The following is a 21,770-nucleotide window of genomic DNA, read 5'->3' on the forward strand; positions in this document are numbered from 1 at the left end:
AATCACTGTCTTTTTATTGAGTTCTTTCCTTTAATGCATAAAGTTTGTGAATACAAAAATGTGTTTATCCAACACAGATACAAAATAATATACAGAAAATGAATCCCTACAAAGAAAATGAAACCCTAACCCAGGCCACTACCCAGTAGATCCTACGTTCCTGTCCCTGACAGAAGTGGGACATATTTTAATAAAGTGAATTAACTTAATTAATCTGGAGCCTTATTGTATGCTTTGAAATGAGTCAAGAAAGGGCCCCATGTTTTTTCAAATTTACTGGTTGAGTGTTGAAGAGAGCATCTAATTCTTTCCAGTTTCAAACACGACATCAGGTCACATAACCACTGTGGGTCGGAGGAGCAGCACCTTCCACCTGGTCAGATCTGTGCGCCTCGCTAACAGCAAACAAAATGCCAGTGCCTGAATTTAAAGGCTGGTAAAGGCAAACCCTCACCACTGAAGCCAAAAAGAGCCAAGAGAGGCCCAGGTGTTACTCCTGCCAGCCTGGACATCGTACGGAAAACATCTGTCCAGAACCGACCCAGAGCGGGGCAGGACCAGTATGGGGTGATTTCTGGATAGAAACGACAGTTTGCTTTTGGACAGATGGACTCTGTACCATTTTGAACTGAATGAGACGATGGCGTCACACAGAGATGTTGTATTCACCAGGTTGAGTGTAGAGGCCCACGTCTCATCCAGTATAGCCATATTCAAGTCCTCTTCCCAGGAAGTTTTAAGTTTAGGTGAGGACGTCTCTTTCATAGTCAGCATTTTATCAAAAAGCCACTAAACCAGCCCTTTATGAGTCGGGTCCAATAACAGGATGGTTTCTAACAGTGAATGCTCTGGCAGAGAAACTGAGCCTGAGAGGTGAGACTGACGAAAGTTTCTGGCTTGCAAATATCTAAAAAAAATGGGATTTAGGTAAACCATATTTATTACCAAGTTCCTCAAAGGATGCCAACTTCTTCTCTATGAAAAGGTCCTTAAAATGAGTAAACCCCCTGCGGTGTCAGTCCAGGAACACCCCATCCTGAACAGGTGGTTTAAAAAGGTGGTTTAACTTAAGAGAGAAAAGTCGTGGAGTTTAAAGTATTTCCTAAACTGGCCCCATATTTTCAGTGAGTGTTTCGCTACAGGGTTTAAAATGGGCTTAGCTGAAGCAAGTGAGAGTGGGGAGCAAAGCAGCCGGGATGGATATGTTGTTACCACTACGTAGCTCCATAGCCACCCAGTCAGGGCAGCCACCCAGGTTATGGTAAAAATACCAGAACACTAAGCATCTAAGGTTGGCGGCCCAATAATAAAACCGGAAATTGGGAAAGGCAAACCCCCCCTGCTGTTTAGGTTTTTGGAGTTGTAATTTGTTAAGCCTTGGGCGTTTACCCTGCCATATGAAGGATGAGAAAATCGAGTCCAGTTCATTAAAAAAGTATTAGGAATAAAGGTGCGTAATGCCTGAAAGAGGTATAGAAATGTGGGTAGTATATTCATTTTAATGGAATTGATACATGAAAAGTCGACTTGGTGAGGGATCCCTTCACTTGGTTCAACAGTTGAGTCAAATTCTCCTTGAACAGGTTTTTATGTTTTTTGTCACTGTGATACCAAGGTATGTGAGTTTTTGTCTTTCAATTCTGAGCGGCAGATTAGCAAAATCTGACAAATTAGCTTTATTGCCTATGGGGAAAAGCTCACTTTTGGTAAGGTTCAACTTATACCCAGGTGTTGATCTGAGCAAGGCCAGTCGCTCCGTGTAGCATTTCTATACAGCCGTAGCTCTATAGAAATGCTACACTTTAACCACCAGGAGTTTTAGAGGCTATTTTAAGATCACTGTCTATAGGCGCCATGGTATTAAAGCTGTAGGTCAGCATGGCGTCTTCCTCTGCTGCTGCTTTTCCCACAGTGAGAAACTTATTGAATGAATGTCGAAGCTTTTCTCTGTTTTGTCTCCCAGGATCAGGAGGAGCAGGCGTTCTTTGCTGTGTTTGACGGACACGGCGGCGTGGATGCAGCTATTTATGCTGCCAACCACCTTCATGTCAACCTGTTCCACCAGGAATCCTTCAGCCAGGATCCCAGCGACGCTCTGTGCCGCGCCTTCAAGCTGACGGACGAGCGCTTCATCAAGAAAGCCTCACGAGAGGTACCCCACCCTGGCCTTTAACCCCGACCCGTCCTCCATCAGAAACCCGTCTGCTTTTACTCACAATGACGTTTTTGTTTTTACAGCTCTTGTTGTCTCATCTGCAACTAACGATTGTTTTTGTATTCGATTATTCTGACAATTAATCGGATAAAAGTTTGGCACATTCTGCAGATTTTTCATTCCAATGTTTTTCTTCAATATTAGAAATGCATTAAAAGATGCAAATAAAAAATTATATTTTTTTTAATGAGAAAATGAACATTTTATTGCATAAATGCAATGACAGCTTTCCTTCGTTGAATGTTTGATCATTTATAGCAACCGATGAATCTGCAGCTAAAAATCCTCCAAACATGAGAAAAGTTCAACATGCTGCATTTACAATCTGGGGATTATTTTCATTAATAGATAACAAAGGGAGATTAATACATTTATTTTCTTTTACAGAATTTGAACTTGGTAAAGCTAAAACTGATCCTAGAGTTATGGATAAGGAATATTTACAAAGAAGGTTTTTCAACTTAAATGCAAAATGCATAGATTGTTTCTACAGTTTTGGTTTAATAACTGCTGAGTTCTGTCTTTCAGGGTCTTCGTACTCCAGTGTATTAATCGATAGCAAATTAGTTGACAATCAATTTATTGTGATTAATTTGATTAATCGTTTCAGCCCTGGTTTTGAATGTGTTGTGTTTTACTGCTTAAATGTATTCATTAGAGATGATAAAGTCATAAATCGGTTACAAACCCAGTTCTCCTGTGTCTGCGGCAGCACCTGCGCTGTGGAACCACCGGGGTGGTGACGTTCCTGCGGGGCCGGACGCTGCATGTCGCCTGGCTGGGAGACTCCCAGGTGATCCTGGTGCGGAGAGGGCAGGTGGTGGAGCTGATGAAGCCACACAAACCAGACAGAGAGGTGACTTGCGTCTCTTCCTTCATAGAACAAGCAAATGGGTTTTCTGTAAACTTAGCAAAGAGCCACTGTTAAAGGAAAATCTGCAGTAGTTGTCAGGGGGAAAGTCAGTCATGAACGGTAGAATAATGTCTATAAGTTGGAACCTAAGATGCAAAATTCACTTCTTCCATGTTTTTGTTTCTCCATTTTGGGTTTTTTAAAAACACTCAGATGTTTTTTGGCAAAAAGTTTGTTTTGGTGTCTGGAAAATGAAACGGATCAAAAACTTTCCATTGTTAAGTCGAATTCCACAGCACTGCGCCATTACCTAGCAACCCCAGCTGATCTCCAGCCATGTTACCTAGCAACCCCAGCTGATCTCCAGCCATGTTACCTAGCAACCCCAGCTGATCTCCAGCCATGTTACCTAGCAACCCCAGCTGATTTCCAGCGGTTGGTCAGTTAGTTTTCCCGCTGTACAATGGCTACTGGAAAAGACAAGAGATTAGTTGTTGACTTGCTGCATTCTGGTTGGTTGTGCAGGAGGCTCCACTGATGCTTTTCAAAGATATATGGTTGTATAATTGTTCATCTGTTGGGAGTGTAAACATTGAGTTGGGGGCGTGGCCAGCAGCAGTTTGTCTGGATTTAAAGGGACAGAGACCCTAAAACAGCTCAGACTGAAATCTGACTATCTAAGAATAATTTATTCTGAAAATATAATGAACAGGTTCTGAATAGGCCATAGAGAGGCCCTGACCTGTTCAGAGAAGCATAATTGTTAATCTTTTTCTCTGTTTTCATATTCCACTTCTGGTTGAAGTTTCTGAACCTTAAATAGAATAACATTCAGCAACCGGCTGGTTCAGTTTGCATTATGCTCCTTTATTTTTAACAGCATATTGGCAGCAGAGCTTCCCACTAATTCTGTTCTTTGTGCTCAGTATCATGAGGCGACTATTTTAACATCCATGTTGGGTCAGGGTCGCAATAAATCAGCCCTGATGTCCTTAAATCGGCCAAAACAAACATGAATCTGATCTTATCCAACAATCATGTTTTCCTCCACAAAGGTCTGAAAAGCAGCTGCTGCTCCTGTTGCTGTGCTGGGAGAAACAGTCGGTAAACAGTCACCTCACTGTTTAAAGGCTAGAAAACTCATCCGGTTCTATAGAAACTAACATACAGAAGTGTTACTCTAACGCTACCCAAGTCTGTTAGCTTGGTCAGCTGAACAAATTCTTTTATATATTTTATATCAGTATTATGGAAATAAATCATATGTTCTCGGCTAATACCTACAAAATAACCTGTGAAAAAAACACATCAATTTGAAGTAACATGACTTCCAGGTTCAGTTTAAGTTATTTGCCAAAAATGTCCAGATATCTAGAATAAAAAAATCATTCTTTTTCAGCCCCATTGTTCTTTAATTTTAAACTTTAAAGCAGGAATATCAAAGAAACATCTATCATCAAGGTTTTCTTGGCATCTTTCCATTTTAAAAATTGCACTTTGTATTTTCAGTCCAGAAACAGAAGCACTGCCTGACCCCAACCCAAAAAATGTCAATGTTTTGAGTGGACCGTTCCTTTAAGTGCATTACGAGGCAGATGGAGAAATCTCCGGGTTGATGTTCTGCAGATGATGAGCATCTCTTTGTTTGCAGGACGAGAAGCAGAGGATCGAGGCTTTGGGAGGATGTGTGATTTGGTTTGGCACCTGGAGGGTCAACGGGAGTCTGTCCGTATCCAGAGCAATAGGTACAGTGAAGTTACTGCAGTGCATTGTGGGAAGGCAATACTCTTCACCTGAAATGTCAAAGTACAAATAAGAAAACTGCCAGGAAGGAGTAGCAGATGTTGCTGCTATCAGTCTAACTCTAAACTTGATTTAAAGATTTTCAGTTAAACTGAAATCCAGATTTTCTGTTTGGTCATTTTGCTTTTTATGTTGTTGCGTCATAAAGAAAAAGCCAGACGTAAACAACGTGTGAAAATTAGGAATATGAAATTATGAATGCCAACCCCACACTGAACCCACTTCTCCACAGAAGTTGCAGTCAATGTTGCACAAAAGGCCGTTACTGTTAGTTGTGTTTTGTTATGAGCGTCCATTGAGTTATAACGATGCTGTCGACTGAATAACTTTAGAAATCTTCCATAAATGGCGGCGGCCATCTTTACTGCTGTAAACGGAGCTCTGCTGTGAGGCCGAAGTCTGAACTCAGCCGTGTTCAATGAACAATAAAAAAATCCTGCTGTCTGATTGGACTCTGTCGCAAAAACAGGTTTCATTTCAGTAATGGCTCTAAACTCGGTATACAAAAGAGATTATTTTGGCCTTTCAAAATAGAGTTCACAGAACCTTTCCAAAATAAAAGTCTATTTTAATGGTTTAATTATTACAAACGGAGGCTCCAGATTTCAGTGCAACTCAACAGGAAACCTGATTATTTGACCTAACATGCGTTAAGCGTCAGGCACATCGAAAAAGTGTTACAGAAAATAATATAACCTGAATGTTTTGACAGGCGACTCGGAGCACAAGCCGTACATCTGTGGGGACGCGGACCACGGCATCTTCCCATTGGACGGCTCAGAGGACTACCTGATCCTGGCCTGCGACGGGTTCTGGGACACGGTGAGTCCCGACGAGGCGGTGCGTGTCGTCAGCGACCATCTGCAGGAGAACGCCGGTGACACCACCATGGTGGCCCACAAGCTGGTGGCCTCCGCCCGAGACGCAGGCTCCAGCGACAACATAACTGTCATAGTGGTGTTCCTGCGCGACCCGCGCTCCCCGCCGCCCACCAGCACGGAGGACGAAGAGGAGGGCGGGGCGGAGGAGCCGGTGGAGGAGGAGCAGGTCGCCGAGGTGGAGGAGGAGGAGCAGGAAGAAGAGGAGGAAGAAGATGAAGCAATGAGAGTAGAGCGAGACGGAGGCGAGGGAGGCAGCGCCGCGGACGTGGGAGGAAAAGGCCGCGGCGGCTGGCCGCTGCAGCAGTGCTCGGCTCCGGCGGACCTCGCCTACGAAGATCGGACGGACTCATTCACGGACAGAACCAGCCTCAGCTTGCTGGGGCCGTCACTGGAGAGCCACATCAGCCCCAGCAGCTACCGGGGAGCGCGCCCTCTGACACGCAGGCCACGCCTCCCGTTCCAGCAGCCCGGCGCCGCCGGCTTCACGGACCCACTGTGGCCCCAAATGGCCGTGCTTTTAGGCCACGCCTCCAGGCGAAGCCGCAGGCGGGGCCACGTCGGCCACCGATCGGGTCGGAGGTGGCCGAGCAGGTCCAAAGAGCTGCTGGGTCTGATACCGTCGGGCCACACGCAGAGTTACGCCCCCTGGAGGCCTGGAGTGGCAGTGCCTCACCTGCCCTATGACGCCGCCATCTGAAGAGAGGCGGCGCTCTCTGCTGACTCCAAGTGACGTTTCTGAGTAACACCGTCTCTCAAGAGCAAGCACTGATTGGCTAGATCCCACAGCAGAAATGTGTCCAAAATATCATCATTTTGAAAAAGTTGAGCAACAAAATAAGAAGCTGAGAGTTCAACTTCTTTTCAGAATAAGTTACAATTTTTGAGTGACGTATTTTTAAAATATTTTTGTTTTTAACTATTTTTAACATTATTTCAGGAACTAGATCGGATTTTGTTTTAAAGTATCAACATTCATCCCTTCCTACTTATAAATGTCTGAAAAAGCTACTGTTTGCTACTGAAACAGATGCTCTTATTTTGAAATGTAAGCAGACTTTCTCTAAGAGAAGGCACTATGTAGACACAACTGATGACGCTAATGCTAACACAAAATATCCGCCGTTATCCTATCAAAGTGCTTAAACTGTAACTAATCCCAAAGTCTTTTCTGGGTTACAACAGCAAGCCTGTGTAGTTAAGAAAATAAAGGACAGCTTGATGCCAAAGACGTCAGCTAGCGATATTTAAAAAAGTAACATCTAGTGACAGATGTTAATTTGCTCCAATCAGGTGTGGCTCTTGAGAAACGCGTTGCTTTGGAAACGCTGCTTCACCTGCAGAGCCTCCCGTCTGTCTGAAGGTTCAGCCAAAACAAACCGTTTCGTGGTTCTTCACTTCTCCCCTTTGCCTTCAACCACATATTTCTTTGATAGTAAGTAGTCGTGGCTCCTGCAGTCGTTATGTGATAATCAGTCGATGTTAGAGGACCGGTACTCTGTCCAAAGTCGAAACATTTCTCACTGTAAGCCGAACACAAACCTGCTGCCGCTTTAGACCCAAACATCCTCTCTGTGGCCACTGATCAGCCGGTATGAAGCCAGAGCTCCAAATGCTGGACAGTCGGATGTTTTCACAGGTTGAATGTGACGTAAATGTTTAAAAAAAGCCACTGTAGAACTAACTACCTGCATGTGGAGCAGAGCGGTTACTGCAGACAACACAAAGAAAGTGGGAGCTGTCTCACTTCAGGAAAAAGTCTCCTGGACTCCAACACCTGTTATTAGTTTAGTTAGAGCTTAGTTCTGTTTTGGGCTGTGAAAGCCTCAAGTGATTAAAAATATAAACTTCCATTCATTTATTTCTGTGCCTCTGTAGAGAGAAGTGATGTAACAGACCTGAGCTTCGCTCTCACAGCAGCTGATATTGACTTATTTTGTTTGGCATCCAGTAATGTCATAATTTAGTGTATTTCACCGCACTCACAGGTTTTTAAAGACCTATATGTTGTAACCCTGGCGACGACTTTTTTGTTGTTGACGCTTTCACATAAACAGAACATATCCAGGAAGTATTCGCATCTCAACGTGTTGCAGGGAGAAACCTTCCTCGGTCCTAAGACCCGTCAAAATGAGAAATATTCCTCATTTTAGCAAGATTAGAAAAAAACAAGAACCTCATATTTATGCCTCATTAAAACCAAAATCTGTTCTCTTAAATAAAGACGGTTGTTACAGTAAAACAGTGAAAATCTATTCAGATTTTTAGATGTCGCCTGGAGGAAACGTGGTTAGTTGTTTTTAACAAGTCGTAATCGGTCAGATGAGTGAATTTTTATGTTTTTTTACAATCATGCAAACATCAACATCGGACAAAATGAGTCTGCATTCGCTTCTAGCCAGAAACGCGCATAATTAACTTTTTCTCTTTTGCAAAATTTTCAAACTTTGCCCCGCCCCCGGCCAGCAAAGTGGGCGGAGCCAAGAGACATGTGAGGGAGGGGCTGCGATCGAACGCAACAATCACTGCTGTCAACTTGTCCACTTTTTCCTAAATTTATCCATTTTTCAGACGATTGACTTTTTTCAAAAATAGCGAGTGATAAATCCAGTGACTCTTTCTGTGTTGGAGATTTTAATGACAACAGTCCTGAGCCGCCATTAGCTGCTGTTAGCCGGTGTTGGCTGTCATTAGCTACCGATAGCTGCCGTTAGCTTCTCCATCTTCCTCAGCACTGCAGCCAGTCTGAGTCGTTAGCCGTTCCACTCTGTCAATATTGCAAATAAATCACACATTTGTAAGGCTGAGTATCAACCAATGGTCACCAGTTGTCATGGCAACGCTCGCCACTCCAGCTCCTGACCCGTCCGGGGAGGAAGCTTCAACGTCAATTAAATGTCACCGTTTGAGCCGAATAAATCCAGACTAGAAGAAAAAGTCAAAATAATCAATTTATCAAACAAAAAATCGATTTGGGCGAGTTTCACTTTCTGCTCTCATTAAACCAGATGCACTTTAGCTCAACTTTGAGTAGAAAAGTGTATGGGTACTTATGCACCTATAATGTTTAATTTGCACAACAGAATACTAGGGCCACCCTCAGAAAATAAAAATAATACTAGAATAATGTCAGAGTATTACATCGTACTACGACTTTATTCTGGTTTGATTATTCCCAAAACATCGACTTTGTTTTCTTGTCACTCTCACTCTTAATTTATCCTTGTATTATTTTGACTCTATTCTCGTGATTTTATACTTTATTCCTGTAATTTTATCTTTTTTTATTTTTTATTAGTATGTCACAACTGCTTGGTAGGAAAATGTCTTTATAAATGTCTGAATATGGAACTAAAACTAAAATGGATTTTAGTTCCATTTTTTTTCTCTTCAAATAGGTTTTAGAAAAAGTTTCCAAGTTAAAAAACATGGAGAATATGAAGAGGTGTAAATAACGACTGCTGGCACTTTACATTATAATTAATATTTTCCTTCATTGCCACTAACAGAAATTGGACCAAATCTTTCTGTCCACCCTGGAAAGAGAAATATTCAGTGATTTTGCTGCTTTCTTATGAATACAGAGTGAAAAATATCCTGTTTCTATTAGATAGATGCTAAATGAGCGCTAATGGCTGATCCTGCTTCTCTCTGGATGATTTGAGGCTGCAGACGCTGTTCTGCCGCACCATTCAGTCAGTGACCCAGCAATTATCCTGCAACAATTTGTCTACTCTTAAAAGCATTAACTGTCGGATTATGAAAGATTAGATTTCACTTACCTGAATAAATGCGTCATGCAGCCCAGATGGGATGTCCTCCTGGGCTAATGGGCTTTTAGGAGGAAGGATATTGAGATATATGTATATATTTTTATTAGTCTAATAGTTTTACCTATTTGCTTTAACTAAAAAGAGAGATATTCTTGAAATGCTTGATAAAATTAGCATTAATATTAGTGGGAAAGTTGCATACTTTCCTCAATCTGGATTATTTATTGCAAGATTAATGGATCTAAAATAAAAGTGCTGGGAAGTTTGACAGGAGTTTAATAACTAAAAAGGAAATTTAAAGCCACTCTGATAAATATGAAAGTATAACCTGCAGCTGTTTAGCTCAGCTCAGTCATAAAACCCATTTCTGTTGAGGGGTAGGCTTGTCCATCATAATGAAATTCACAAAAAGGGATTTTCTTGTAACTTTGTTAAATTAATGATGTTGGTCAATGAAGGAATCATGTAAACAGAACCTGTATGAGATTCATATCGTCTTGGTTTTAAAGTGCATCAATGCAGGAAACGCCTTGGAAAGCAGCAGCTGCGGAAAGTTTCCCTCTGAGAGGCTCGAAGCGCCGGACGGGACGCTGATGTCCCGGGTTTGGGACAAGACGTCCCTCACTGCTGCCGTTTCATATTTAGACCGGTTATCAGTTTTCCATCAGGTTGCACAAAACTAAATGTGCTACCTTAAAAATGTCTGCTATCTATATGCAAATGCTGAAATTTTCAAAGAATTAAACTGTAGCCACTTTTTGAGATGTTTTAACCCATTAAAAATCAAAAAGTGCCGAATGAACCATCAGACTAACCATAAAAACAGGAAGAAATATGAGAAAATCAATTAGCTTTTATTTGTAAAGTATTTACATGTTAAATGTTGCAGTTTTTGATAACATTGTTGATCTATTTAGGCTTAAGGAGTTTAACAGGCATTTCTGTCAAATTATAATTTAGTTTGAAATGGCAACAATTGTCAGATGGCCCGTCTTCCATCTGATGTAACAAAAAGGATTTATTCTAAATAAAAGAAGTTTATCATATATTGCTCATAGCAAAACTTAAAATAACATTTATCAGATTTTTCAGAGCCACAAATAAAATAAATCTCAGATTGCTGCTAATCAGGTAATGCTAGTAGATAAAGAAATGCTGTGCTTTGAAAATTATTCATACATAAATGTACCAAATGCACTTTATATTACACATAAAATTAGTAAATATATACTGTATTAATAAGCCTAAATCAGGCCGCCATGAGAACAGAGTCCGACCGTTTAGAACCTTTATTTCTTTGAAACCAGTTCAGTCCTTTATTGAGCTCAAGTTTCCAAAAAATGAGGTACAAAAATAATATTTTATTGGCACATTGGGGGACATTAAAGTAGAAATAGGGATATTTTCTGTCGTATTATTGCTGTTATTCACTGTTTGGTTATATTTAGACAAAGAGTAGAGTTTATTTATTTATTTCCGTTTTATTTGAAAGCCAAACCAAAATAAAAATGTTTCGACCTTTAAAACTAAGATACATAAATATAAGCTCATGTCAAACTGCATCACTGTCGTTTCAAGTGGTTAAAGGGACCAAGTTGGCAAATGTTGAAATATAAAGTGAAAGCTGTCAACAAATTTATATTTTATTACTCAGAAAGCGGTTTTGGTAAAAATACGTTCCTTTCACTTTTTTCCAAGCATTTTGAGTTAAGAAGGAAAACGAGATTTTTTTATTTCTCCCTTTATTCACATCTTCAGCAAATTGGCTGTTTTCAGATGAACTATTGACATTATAACCCTAATTTCCCTTCATTTTATTCCAAATGTTTTATCACCACATCCGAACTGGGTTAGCAGTAAAGCCACTGGTTCCACTGGGGAAGTGTTGAGGAAGAAAAGCCATTTTATTCTCCTGTTTGAGAAACGTCACAATATTTGTGTGTAAAGGCCTGAAGAAAACCGGCAAACTGAAAAACCGTCGTTTGATCTCTTCATGTGTTCATTCTGAGTCTAAGTGAACGTGGATCTGGAGGACGAAATATAGAAACTTTATTATAAATTTGTTTTAATCCACAAGACTCAGCAGCTGAGAGTGTTTCCGTCTGAAACATTCACATTTTAGTGGACAGAGAAACAGAGACGAGGTTTTTATTGTCCGTCTGTCGTAGCTCAGCCGCTTTCTCACCCAGATATAAACAGTAATAGAGATAAATATGTTATTTAATATCTTCAGTCAAAATGTTCATAGTCCCAGTTGAAATGAAAGCAAGCAAGATGTCACTCCAGTTTATTAGCACATAACAGATGAGAAAACAGGAAAATCAAGGACCTGCTGTGGAGTTTCAGTCTCAACTGTTGAACCACAAATTAAATATTTTCACCAGTTTTTATCCGATGTTATTGCTTAAAACTCATAAATGTTTCAATGTTCATGTACTTTATGTCTTATTGCAAAAGTCCAAAAGAAATCCAATGATAACAAACAGAAATTAATGAAATTTACTGGTTTCCAACTGACTTGTTTTGGAGCATAGCACTTAAAATGGATAACTTTTACATTTTTTAAACTTTTAGTATGAAGGTATTTAAATTTTTGAGTTTTTAAATTAAAAACCAACAGAGAGAATAAATCTGGTTACTTTGGTGTCATAATTAGGAAAATATATGCAAACTGACATGCAGCGAACAGAATTCAGATGTAATCAAATCAAAACATTTCTTCAGTGATTGACGTTAAAAAGTGAAATCTATATGTTATGTAACATATATGACGGAGTGATATAATTCTGTCATTTTTAATGTTATTAAAACTGAACTTTCATATAGGAAGTAATTCATGCAAAAGGAGCCCCAACCAAGTATTGAGGAAATAGTTTACAGCAGGCCCACATTTCTGAAATAATCCTTCAATTTCTTTTATATAATATTCACATTTTAAAAAAAAAGTTTTCATCAACTGTAAGCCATAATCTTCAAAATGAAAAGAAACAAGGGTACCTGTTCTGCAAAATTCACATTTTTGTTAATTTATGCTTTTGTATTTCCATTTGGGTCTCAACTGATTCTGACAGCAAAACAAATATTTAAAAACATAAAACAAACCAAAAAAACACGCAGATATTTTTTGGTGTTTGGAAAACGACCCCTTTCAAAAACCTCCCATTTGTTAGGTCACGTTCCACGGCTACAGCGCCGTTACCCAGCAACCCCGGCGGAGCTGCAACACATTTGGTCAGCTGGTTCTGGCGCTGACCTTTCCTAACATTTTACAAGTTTATGGGCAAAAAGTCGCCTATTATATACGGCTCTCTGTTGTTCAAACAGGAGTTTTATTGATCAGTTCCAATCTAATTTATTGATCAGGTGGTGTAAAACGGACCGTAACGTTTTCAGTACCTCTGAAGGCCTGGATGGTTTCCTGGTTTTTGGAGCTCTTAGATTGTATTTCCTGTCTGGACAGGAAATGTGTTCCAACAGGAACCGAAGAGCGTCAGTGGAAAAGAGAGATTTGATGTAAAATCAAAGAAGGATTTGTTATTAAAACAAGATTTCATATTTCAAAGACTTAAAGACGATCCGTAGTCTCAGTGTACAATCATCATCAACAAAAAAAAGTCATAGCAAATTTCTCTAAAAAATTTGTTAATCTAAAAATTTTCTAGAAAAAACAAGAACATTTCTTGTTCTTGTTTAGCTCCAAAAGCTAAATATTTGTTAATTTGTTGGTTCTGAGATTCATCCCTAAATTTCTGAATTTTATTCTAGCAAATTTTTGACTTGGAGCTTAGGGATTTATTTCCTTGATTTTGTTAGAACATTTCTGAGATCAATCTCAAACTTTGAGTTTTTTTTGGGCAGCAGTTTCCTCCTTTTTTTCTGTTTAGTGGCCGTCAGGCTGTTGCAGGCGGTAATAGAAATTTAAACTCTGATCATCTATGAAAAAAATTTAAATCTGTTCAGTGTTGCTGAAAATGCCCAACAGAAGCAATAAAAGAATCGTGCAGAAGTTCAGCTCTGCTTCGTTTGTGTCCGACTGTTGGGCCCCATCGTGACTCTGTGTCCATTTACACAACCAGGTTCTTTTCTTCTTTGTAAGCAATAAGGACGTTTCATTTAATATAAATAAAGGCTCTCTGTGGGTTTGTCTTCTGCTGAAGGATGCAATAAAACGCCATAATTACAGAAGGATGCAGCTTCATTTTTACCTCTCCTGAAATACAAACAGGCCCAATCTGCTGCTGTCAGATGGAAAAAGTGAAAGTTTAGGAAACTCCAAGCTGGCAGACGTTCTGGACCTTTGCTAGTTTGCTGCAGAGAGAATCAGCTGACAGGGGTCAGAGGTTAACCCCACATTCTTGTCCTCCAGGCTTGAAGACAAACCCCATGATTGGTTCTGCTTCAACATGCAGGTTAAGTGAAGAAGAAAACAGGAAAACACATGTTGAGTACCTGTACTATCTGTGTTTCTGTAGTATATAAATATGTGTACTGTAACTGGTGAATAATGTATATATATATATATATATATAAACATATATATATACATAAATATAAACATAAAGAGTAGACAAAGTCTCTGGCTGATGCTTTTGTCTAAAGAAGATTTGAAACGAAGAGAAAACATGAAGGAAGTGATTTCTCAGCTGGAATGATGTTTATGCTGAAGCTTTTTACTTCTAAACATTTAGAATAACTTGCTTTATGTTGCTTTAGATTAAAGTACTGTTAGGGTTTATTTAAAAAAAACAGCAAGATGAAGAAATTATGAATGCCATCACAATGAAACTTTTAGAAAGGGAACTGGGAAAAAATGTGTATAGTTGAAACGATAATCGAATATTGAAGTAATCCTGATCAACTGATTAATCACTAACTGAAGGCCATTTGAAAGAGCAGCAAACTCAGCATCTTGCTATTCTTTACTATTTATTTACTTAAGTAGAAATACTGGCACCATCATGTATTTAAAACCTTTTTGAAAAAGATTTGTTTACTTTGCATTAGAATTTCGGGCGATAGATTTGATCCCCCTGATTCAGACTTCTTCCTTTGCTGCAAAGCAACTTCATTTTATTTGGTTTGGTTTGCTGAAGCCCAGTCATTTAAAACACCACAATATGGCAAAGCATCTGACCTGATGAGGTTGTATCATTTGATGCTTCCTGAACAAGAAACATTAACTTTGTTACAGTCAGCTCGTCTTCGTCAAGTCTTAAAAACCGAACTGAAACAAGGAAGGCCAGTGGAGTCCAAGCAGAAAACATGTTCAGGTAGAAGTGACATAACAAGAACGACGCCGTCTGCCGTTACGTAAAACGCTTCACTAAAGCGAGCAGACGCTCACATTTCTCCTATAAAGGCTCCACGTTTCTTCATCATTCCTTGTTTTTTATTCCCTCATTTGCAGCGATTTGGGGAAAATGAAGATACAGGAATTTAGAGAAACGCAGAATGTTTGGAAAGCTTTAAGAGTCTGATTGAGATTTATGACATTTGGCTTTATGACCAGATGAAATCTGGATTTACTTTGTTAAACTTGAAGGAATGTGAATGATTTACACCTTCAAAACAAGTAATATAAAATTATGAGATTGTTAAAAAATGTAATTAAAAGCAAGGCGAATTATGAAAAATAAAGTTTATCCTTTCAACTCTTCTTTCAAGTCTGTAGCTCAAAAAAGGTTTTCAAAAAACTATGTTTCCAGTCAATCCACTTTTTGGTATTTGTTAAATTTTTCAATCAATTTTATTAGTGAACAATACGATTCAGCTAGCCAGATTATCAGTAGCTTGCTGCATTAACAGCTATGTTCTGAAATTGCTGTTAATGCAGCAACATTATCAAGAAAAAAAGCCTTTAGGGACGAGATGGGGAGTCACTGAGGAGGAAACGAGCAGCTGCAGTCCAGATTAGGGTCAGAAGAACAGCAAGAATCTGGAGGAGAAACTGCAGAGGAGCCAAATCAGAGAATCAGGAAGGAAGAAGATCTCAGGCTGCGAGCAAAAGGAGGATCAGATGGACGGAAGCCTGGAAGGAAAAAAAGAGCTGAAGACATTCAGACAGGTTCAGGATCATCATCATGATGAAGATCATCTTCCCATCCTCCTCTGACCCACATGTGTTGGAAAACAATTTATTTCTTAGACAGAAAATATCCCTAGAATGACGAAGGTTGTATTTTGGGAACATTCAAAACAAAACCAACTTCTGCCTGAACTGGAAATATGAACACAAGGTGAGAGTCCTGCTGCTGTTTGTTAGCAGAAACAACATAATGAGTCATTTTTCCAGGATAATGGAAATAATACACCTCAACTCTACTTTTATTCCAGCTAATAAAGCCCAGAGCCGTCCTTTCTAAAACATGCTACAATATTTACATTTCAGTTTGTATGAGAGTTAAAATCCAGAAAGCCAAACGCCAGCGTGTGTTCAGAGCTTAAAGTTTAAGCATCAACCTTCAGAATCAGCTTCTGTTCTGAACTGAAGACGAATAAATCCATCGAGAAAAACATCACATAATAACAACCTTTGATTCTGGAGATTTGTTTCATTCCAGACAATTTATCAACACTTTTCTTAAACTGCTTCAAAAATAAAAATGACAGGTGAAATTACTTTTCACTGGCAAGTGCAGTTTTTATTTTACTTAACAGAAAATTGGAGGAAAGGTGTCATTTGATTCAGACGGTCGTTTGAGAGATAAAATTTTACAATGATGGATTTGCCAGAGAAAACTGAAAAGGCTCTCCTACCACATCTGTGTCCGACTTCCTGCTTAAACTCCTGGGAGGTGAACACTTCCCCTGGCAAACCGGACCAACCGCGTTGGCCCAGTAAGCAGTAACAGATACAACAAACGCCGTAAAAGAAAAGATGCTCCAGAAGGTCCAGTGAACGACGATGGACAGCATCAGCATCTTCACAGAACTCACTGCAGAGGCAATGAAGGATCACAAGGAGTTCAATTTCTGTTTCCTGCATGTCTGTTTTTTAGGCGTCAAACCAAAACATCTGACTCAACAAAAGCGGCAGCCATCTTGCTGACGAGCACATCCGGTTTCTACCAGCCACAGATGGGAGGCGATGTACGGATTTAACAGATGGTGACAGACCGAATATAACTCAGGCTTCCTTTCCATTTACCATATTGTTGAGCAATTTGACATTTCAGAAATAAATTTGCTCAATGGAGACACCCAGCNACCTAGAGAGGCTCGGTCTCCCTCAGGATGTGGTGCGCACCATTCAGTGCGCACGAGCCACTTCCACAGCGTTATATGCTTCGAAGTGGTCAGCCTTTCAACGCTGATGTGCGGGAGAGAGCTTGGAGCCCATTTCATGTCCTTTAGGCTGAGTGCTGTCATTTCTCCATCAGCTGATGGACAGAAATTTAGTTTTCAGCACCATTAAAACAGATGCTGCAGCTATTTCCTCCTGTCATGAGGGTTTTTGGTGACAGAACGGTTTTCAACCACCCACTGATGAAGCGGTTTCTGAGAGGTGTGCGCAGAAGCAGACAGGTGTCACGCCCACTTGCTCCTCTGTGGGATTTAACACTGGTCCTGCACGCTCTGGTTGAAGCTCCATTTCAGCCTTTAGATCAGGCTCCTCTTAAGTTCCTATCTTTTAAAACTGCTCTGCTGTTGGCCCTTACGTCTGCAAAGAAAGTGAGCGATTTTTCCGCTCTCTTTGTTGCTCCTTCTTGTCTCGGAATACGAGGCGACGGCAGCTCAGCTGTGCTGCGTCCCAATCCTGCTTTACTCCTCAAAGCATCACAAGCTTGTTCAGATCAAGGGAGATATCTTTGGAGGGTTCTTATCCCCCTCCTCATAAATCCGAGACAGAAACTGGTTCTCATCTTCTCTGCCCTGTGCGCGCGCTCTCATGTTATGTGGTGCACACGTCTGCACTGCGTCACTCTCAGCGTCTGTTCGTGCACTACGGAGATAACTCAGTGGAGCATCCTTTCTGCCCAGCGTCTTTCTCACTGGTTGTGTGAGGCCATCTCACAGGCTTACACTTCTTCTGAATTGGATCCTCCAGAGAATCAGACAGCTCACGCCACCGGAGGAATTTCATCCTCCACAGCTCTGCATGGAGGAATGTCTGTGGAGGACATTTGCACAGCAGCTTCCTGGTCATATCTGTGCTCATTTATTCGGTTTTACCTGTGTTTTTCATCATTGGGAAAAACTGGTAATCAATGTTGAATCAATGTATGCTGTTTGTCACACTCCTTACCCTCCTATTCCCTCCTATTCCCTCTCCTAATCCTCTTTGAGCTCTGGGTGGGAGCATTTTATTTTTGAACGGGGTGAATCACGTTTTAAATTAAGCATTATATGTTGAGGACAGCATGCTTATAAAAGTTACATGTTAAAGCTTTAACATTTTAACATTTCTGTAACTTTTTTAAGAGCAGTACCTCACTTGCAATTTCAATGATATTGAATTTGATTTCAATGTCATTCCAATATCAGTAACCACAGTGAATAGGTGAATGACTCAAGGTAGTGTGAAGAGCTTTGAGGTCCTACAAGTCACCTGAAGCAGTGGAGCGGTCCGCCTCCCCCTTTTTACACTGGTGGCATGTCCCAACTACACAGCTACTTTGCTGCTAGCTTGTTTTCAACTGGCTTCTGAATTGAATTCTACTCTGAGCCCTTTTGCAGTAAGTTTGGTGATATTACTTTTATCTAAACTGTGTTTATTGAAAATTAACTGTATTGTTTTGTGCCTATGCTGCAGCTTGATAGGTAAATATGATTATGTATGCCAACTAACAATAGGATAAATAATTCATGAATACTCATTAGCGTGTCCTTATTAATTTAGCTGGGAGTGTACAAGTGGAACCGTACAGTTTCTGTTTGTTCTCACATCTATAATCAACACACTATTTAATTATTTGATTTCAAATGTTATCATCTTTCTAACCGGCACCTTCTTCACTCTTATTTTTGTGTTTTTCAGCTGGTGCTCAGCAGTTTGACTCAGAGCTGACTGACAAGAACTGCAGTGAAACTGTCAAGAAGTGGCTTCGTTACGCTCCAGAGAGGGAGGAAGGCATCAAGGAACCAAAGTGACACCAACAAAAGTCAAACGTGGGTTACCCCAACACATACTGTTTCCCTGGTTCATACAGTACAAGGCTTAACCTCAGACTCTGTTCTTCCATGGCCAATAGACTGTTGTTCTGACAGTCAAAAAGGAGTCAGACATGTTTACAGATCTATGCCTCTTTTCCTAGATATACTGTAATATTAATGCCATGTTGTCATTTTTAAATTTGTGTACACAAATTTTTGGGAATATGCATGTAAGATAATTTTGAACAACATAAAACCCCATCATCTGCCAACAAAATTGTGTGTTTAACACCAGTGAAGAAACTTTTAACGGTATGTTATGATGTAGACCTATCAGACCAAAAAAATGTACATGAATCAATATTAATTGATTAACTTTGATTCAATATGAAATCAACACAAATGTGCATGTACATCCACATCCAGATGATGTCAATCAATATTGACGTAGTGTCAGTTATGATTAAAACCCTAGCATTGTTTCAACATATAAGGTTCTGACCATTTTTAATATTTCAATATCAGGTTTCATCATGGATTAAAATTTTCAACCTAATGTTTGTTTCAACATTGATTCACTCATATTTTATTATCTGGGTAGATAGCCACTGCTGGATCAAATCTTGAATGACGTTCAAGATTTGATCCAGAGTGTGAGGGCGACAGTAGTAGAAGTTTGTCCTGTTGCAATCGGTGGGTTGCTAGTTTGATTCCCTTTCTATCTGTCTCTGTCATTGTGCCCTTGCTCAAGACACTTCATCTTCCTGCTGCTGGTGGTCAGAGGACCTGGTGTCACCTCACCTCTGTCAGCTGTGGCTGCTATCAGTGTGTGAATGTGTGTGAATGGGTGAATGACTGAATGTCCTCGAGAGCTACTGTCCTGCAACTTTTGGATACATCTTTCCTCCAATAGACCAGGATCAGCTCCGAACAGACCTGCTAACCAGCCATTCATTTGATTCAGGTGTGTTAATTGGCGCAGGGAAGCATCTGAAAGTTGCAGGATGGCAGCTCTCAAGGACTGGACTTGAGCACCCCTGTACTGAACAGTCGTACCGCGATATTCAAACAAATAAACTTACGTTAAGCATAAGTTGATACTCTTGCGCAAACAGAAAGTTAATGCATTCATTAAAAATAATCCAAATAAAAAACATGACGATCTTAACATGAAACTTACTTATTTTTTTAAATAGATCTTTATTGAGATACAGAATACATAACAGTATAAACGCAGCATACATTGCGGTATAATGTCCGCCAGTGACTTACAAACATTGAGACAACACATCACCATTACATTACATAAATACATCAAAGAAAGAACAAAAAGAGCATGTTTTAATAGCTTTGGGGAACTTACCTTGTTATGAGAAGCTCCAGACAAGACGCCATACTGCTGTCTCCAGGGCAAACACGTGACGTCACAGATACGTTGCGATTGTGGGAGCAACTCTTTATCAAACACCATCTCTTTAGGGAAACTGACAAACCCATCTTTGAATTTGACTAAACAAGTGTTTAATTAACATTGTATTTTTAACATACAACACCAACACTGGTATTCTAACATTTTTAATTATGCTCTGTAGATTTCGATTCATTCCCAAAAAGATTTATTATGGAAAGTATTTTTTTTCTTTCAGTTTAATATTGTCTTTAAATGCCGGTTCTCTAAGATGCAAATACAAGTAAAATGTCTTGCCTAGGAAAAAAAAACTGTATTGTACAATTATTTTGCGGTAGTTTATTGCCAGTCGCCAGTCCTGATTGTGACAAGAGAAGAAGACATCAAATTGACAATATCCTACCGTATTTTGGAATAACAGTATGTTACTGCTGGAATTCCGCCGTAAATGTACAGCCATTTCTAAGAGTGTGGCTTTCAACTCCAGCAGGATCTAGTTTTAAATTGTATGTTTGTTTGTTTGTTTTTAAACTGTAAGAGTTGTTTTTTTTTATTGTTATGTTGTGTTTTAATGAACAGCACTTTGTATCAGCTGTTGTTGTTTTAAAGTGCTTTATAAATAAAGTTGGTATGGTATGGTTTCTGAGTTGAACGTTTCCTAACTATTTGACTCTACTACTGACATGAGCTGAACTGATGATTTTATCCCAAAATACAAGGTTTCCATAAACAATATGATTTTTCACCCTTAAAAAACAACAAAGACAAAACAAAAGTCAAGCTAATTCTCTGGCTGCATTCTTCTGGCCATGACTCTTCAGTCAAGTGTATTAATCATGTTAATATAGGCTCTAATATAATTGTGAATCATATCTAGCAGTGTTGTGGTCAAGACCACCTAACCCGAGACCAAGACAAGACCAAGACCAGAGTGTATCGAGACTGAGACAAGACCAAGACTTTTAGGGTCCGAGACCGAGTCAAGACCAAGACCAGCGGCCCGTGCTACATGACACAATAAAATGTAAAATATGATCAAAATTCCTTTTCAAAATAATCTGAAAGATCCATATTCCCATAAAAACAACTGGATATTAAATACTTAATACATTTTACCAATATTAAATATTCCATTTCTGTGCTAAAATGTGTGATGGTCTCGTGCCATCCCTAAAAACATAACGCCCTGGGCATTTGCCCATATTGCTCATATAAGAAACCACCACCACTGTCTGCACCATTAAACATAGCAATTGAGGCAATGCCCTGACGGTAAATAACACCGTCAGGGCCAAGGAGCAACAAGCAAGAATTAACCAAACAGAAGGCGCTCATTGTGACTGTTTTCACTCTCTATCCCACTACATGAAGCCAGGTAGTCTGACACCATGGCAGACATTACAGCTGCCACTTTGACCGAAAACAATCAAAGAGTGCATGCTCTGCGTGCTCTTTCGTTCTTGTGTTTTAGTTATTTAATTTAAATAACGTACATAATTAAATTAAATAATGATGCAGTGTACACAGAGCATTACAAGAACAAAGAACGGGTGTTCTGTCAGGTAAGATTGTCATACGCTTAGCTCAGACATGCATACGCTGTCATTACCATATGATTTTATTTAATCATCAACATAGAATCATGACCTAGATCATCATACACTTGGTTATTAACAGTTGTATGGCATCCAGCTGCAGCCAGACCTGCTTTAAACACACTTTGAAACCATGACAATGCATGTATATC

At 39.7% G+C, this 21,770-nt stretch overlaps 1 protein-coding gene and 2 long non-coding RNA genes across 3 annotated transcripts in view; 2 read left to right on the forward strand and 1 right to left on the reverse strand.

Annotated features, from left to right (window-relative positions):
* The window catches only part of ppm1e (protein phosphatase, Mg2+/Mn2+ dependent, 1E), a 23,409-nt gene extending 10,952 nt beyond the window's left edge, over positions 1 to 12,457 (forward strand). The window contains exons 4-7 of the mRNA XM_015021121.1: positions 1,964 to 2,152; positions 2,928 to 3,071; positions 4,720 to 4,813; positions 5,584 to 12,457. Of these exons, the coding sequence (XP_014876607.1) occupies positions 1,964 to 2,152; positions 2,928 to 3,071; positions 4,720 to 4,813; positions 5,584 to 6,449 (1,293 nt within the window). The 3' untranslated portion in view covers positions 6,450 to 12,457. The remainder of the gene's footprint in view (positions 1 to 1,963; positions 2,153 to 2,927; positions 3,072 to 4,719; positions 4,814 to 5,583) is intronic.
* A 4,273-nt stretch (positions 12,458 to 16,730) lies between these two features.
* LOC106938917 (uncharacterized) lies at positions 16,731 to 19,744 on the forward strand. Its single transcript, XR_001422719.1, has 2 exons — positions 16,731 to 18,197; positions 18,500 to 19,744. It is a non-coding gene; the product is annotated as an uncharacterized LOC106938917 (long non-coding RNA).
* LOC106938916 (uncharacterized) overlaps positions 18,194 to 21,770 on the reverse strand; it is an 11,893-nt gene continuing 8,316 nt past the window's right edge. Inside the window, exon 3 of the long non-coding RNA XR_001422718.1 lies at positions 18,194 to 18,529. This is a non-coding gene — a long non-coding RNA (uncharacterized LOC106938916). The remainder of the gene's footprint in view (positions 18,530 to 21,770) is intronic.

This window comes from Poecilia latipinna, unplaced genomic scaffold (genome assembly GCF_001443285.1).
Source record: "Poecilia latipinna isolate Pla-1442-1.1 unplaced genomic scaffold, P_latipinna-1.0 Scaffold2726, whole genome shotgun sequence".
NCBI classification, from domain to species: domain Eukaryota; kingdom Metazoa; phylum Chordata; class Actinopteri; order Cyprinodontiformes; family Poeciliidae; genus Poecilia; species Poecilia latipinna.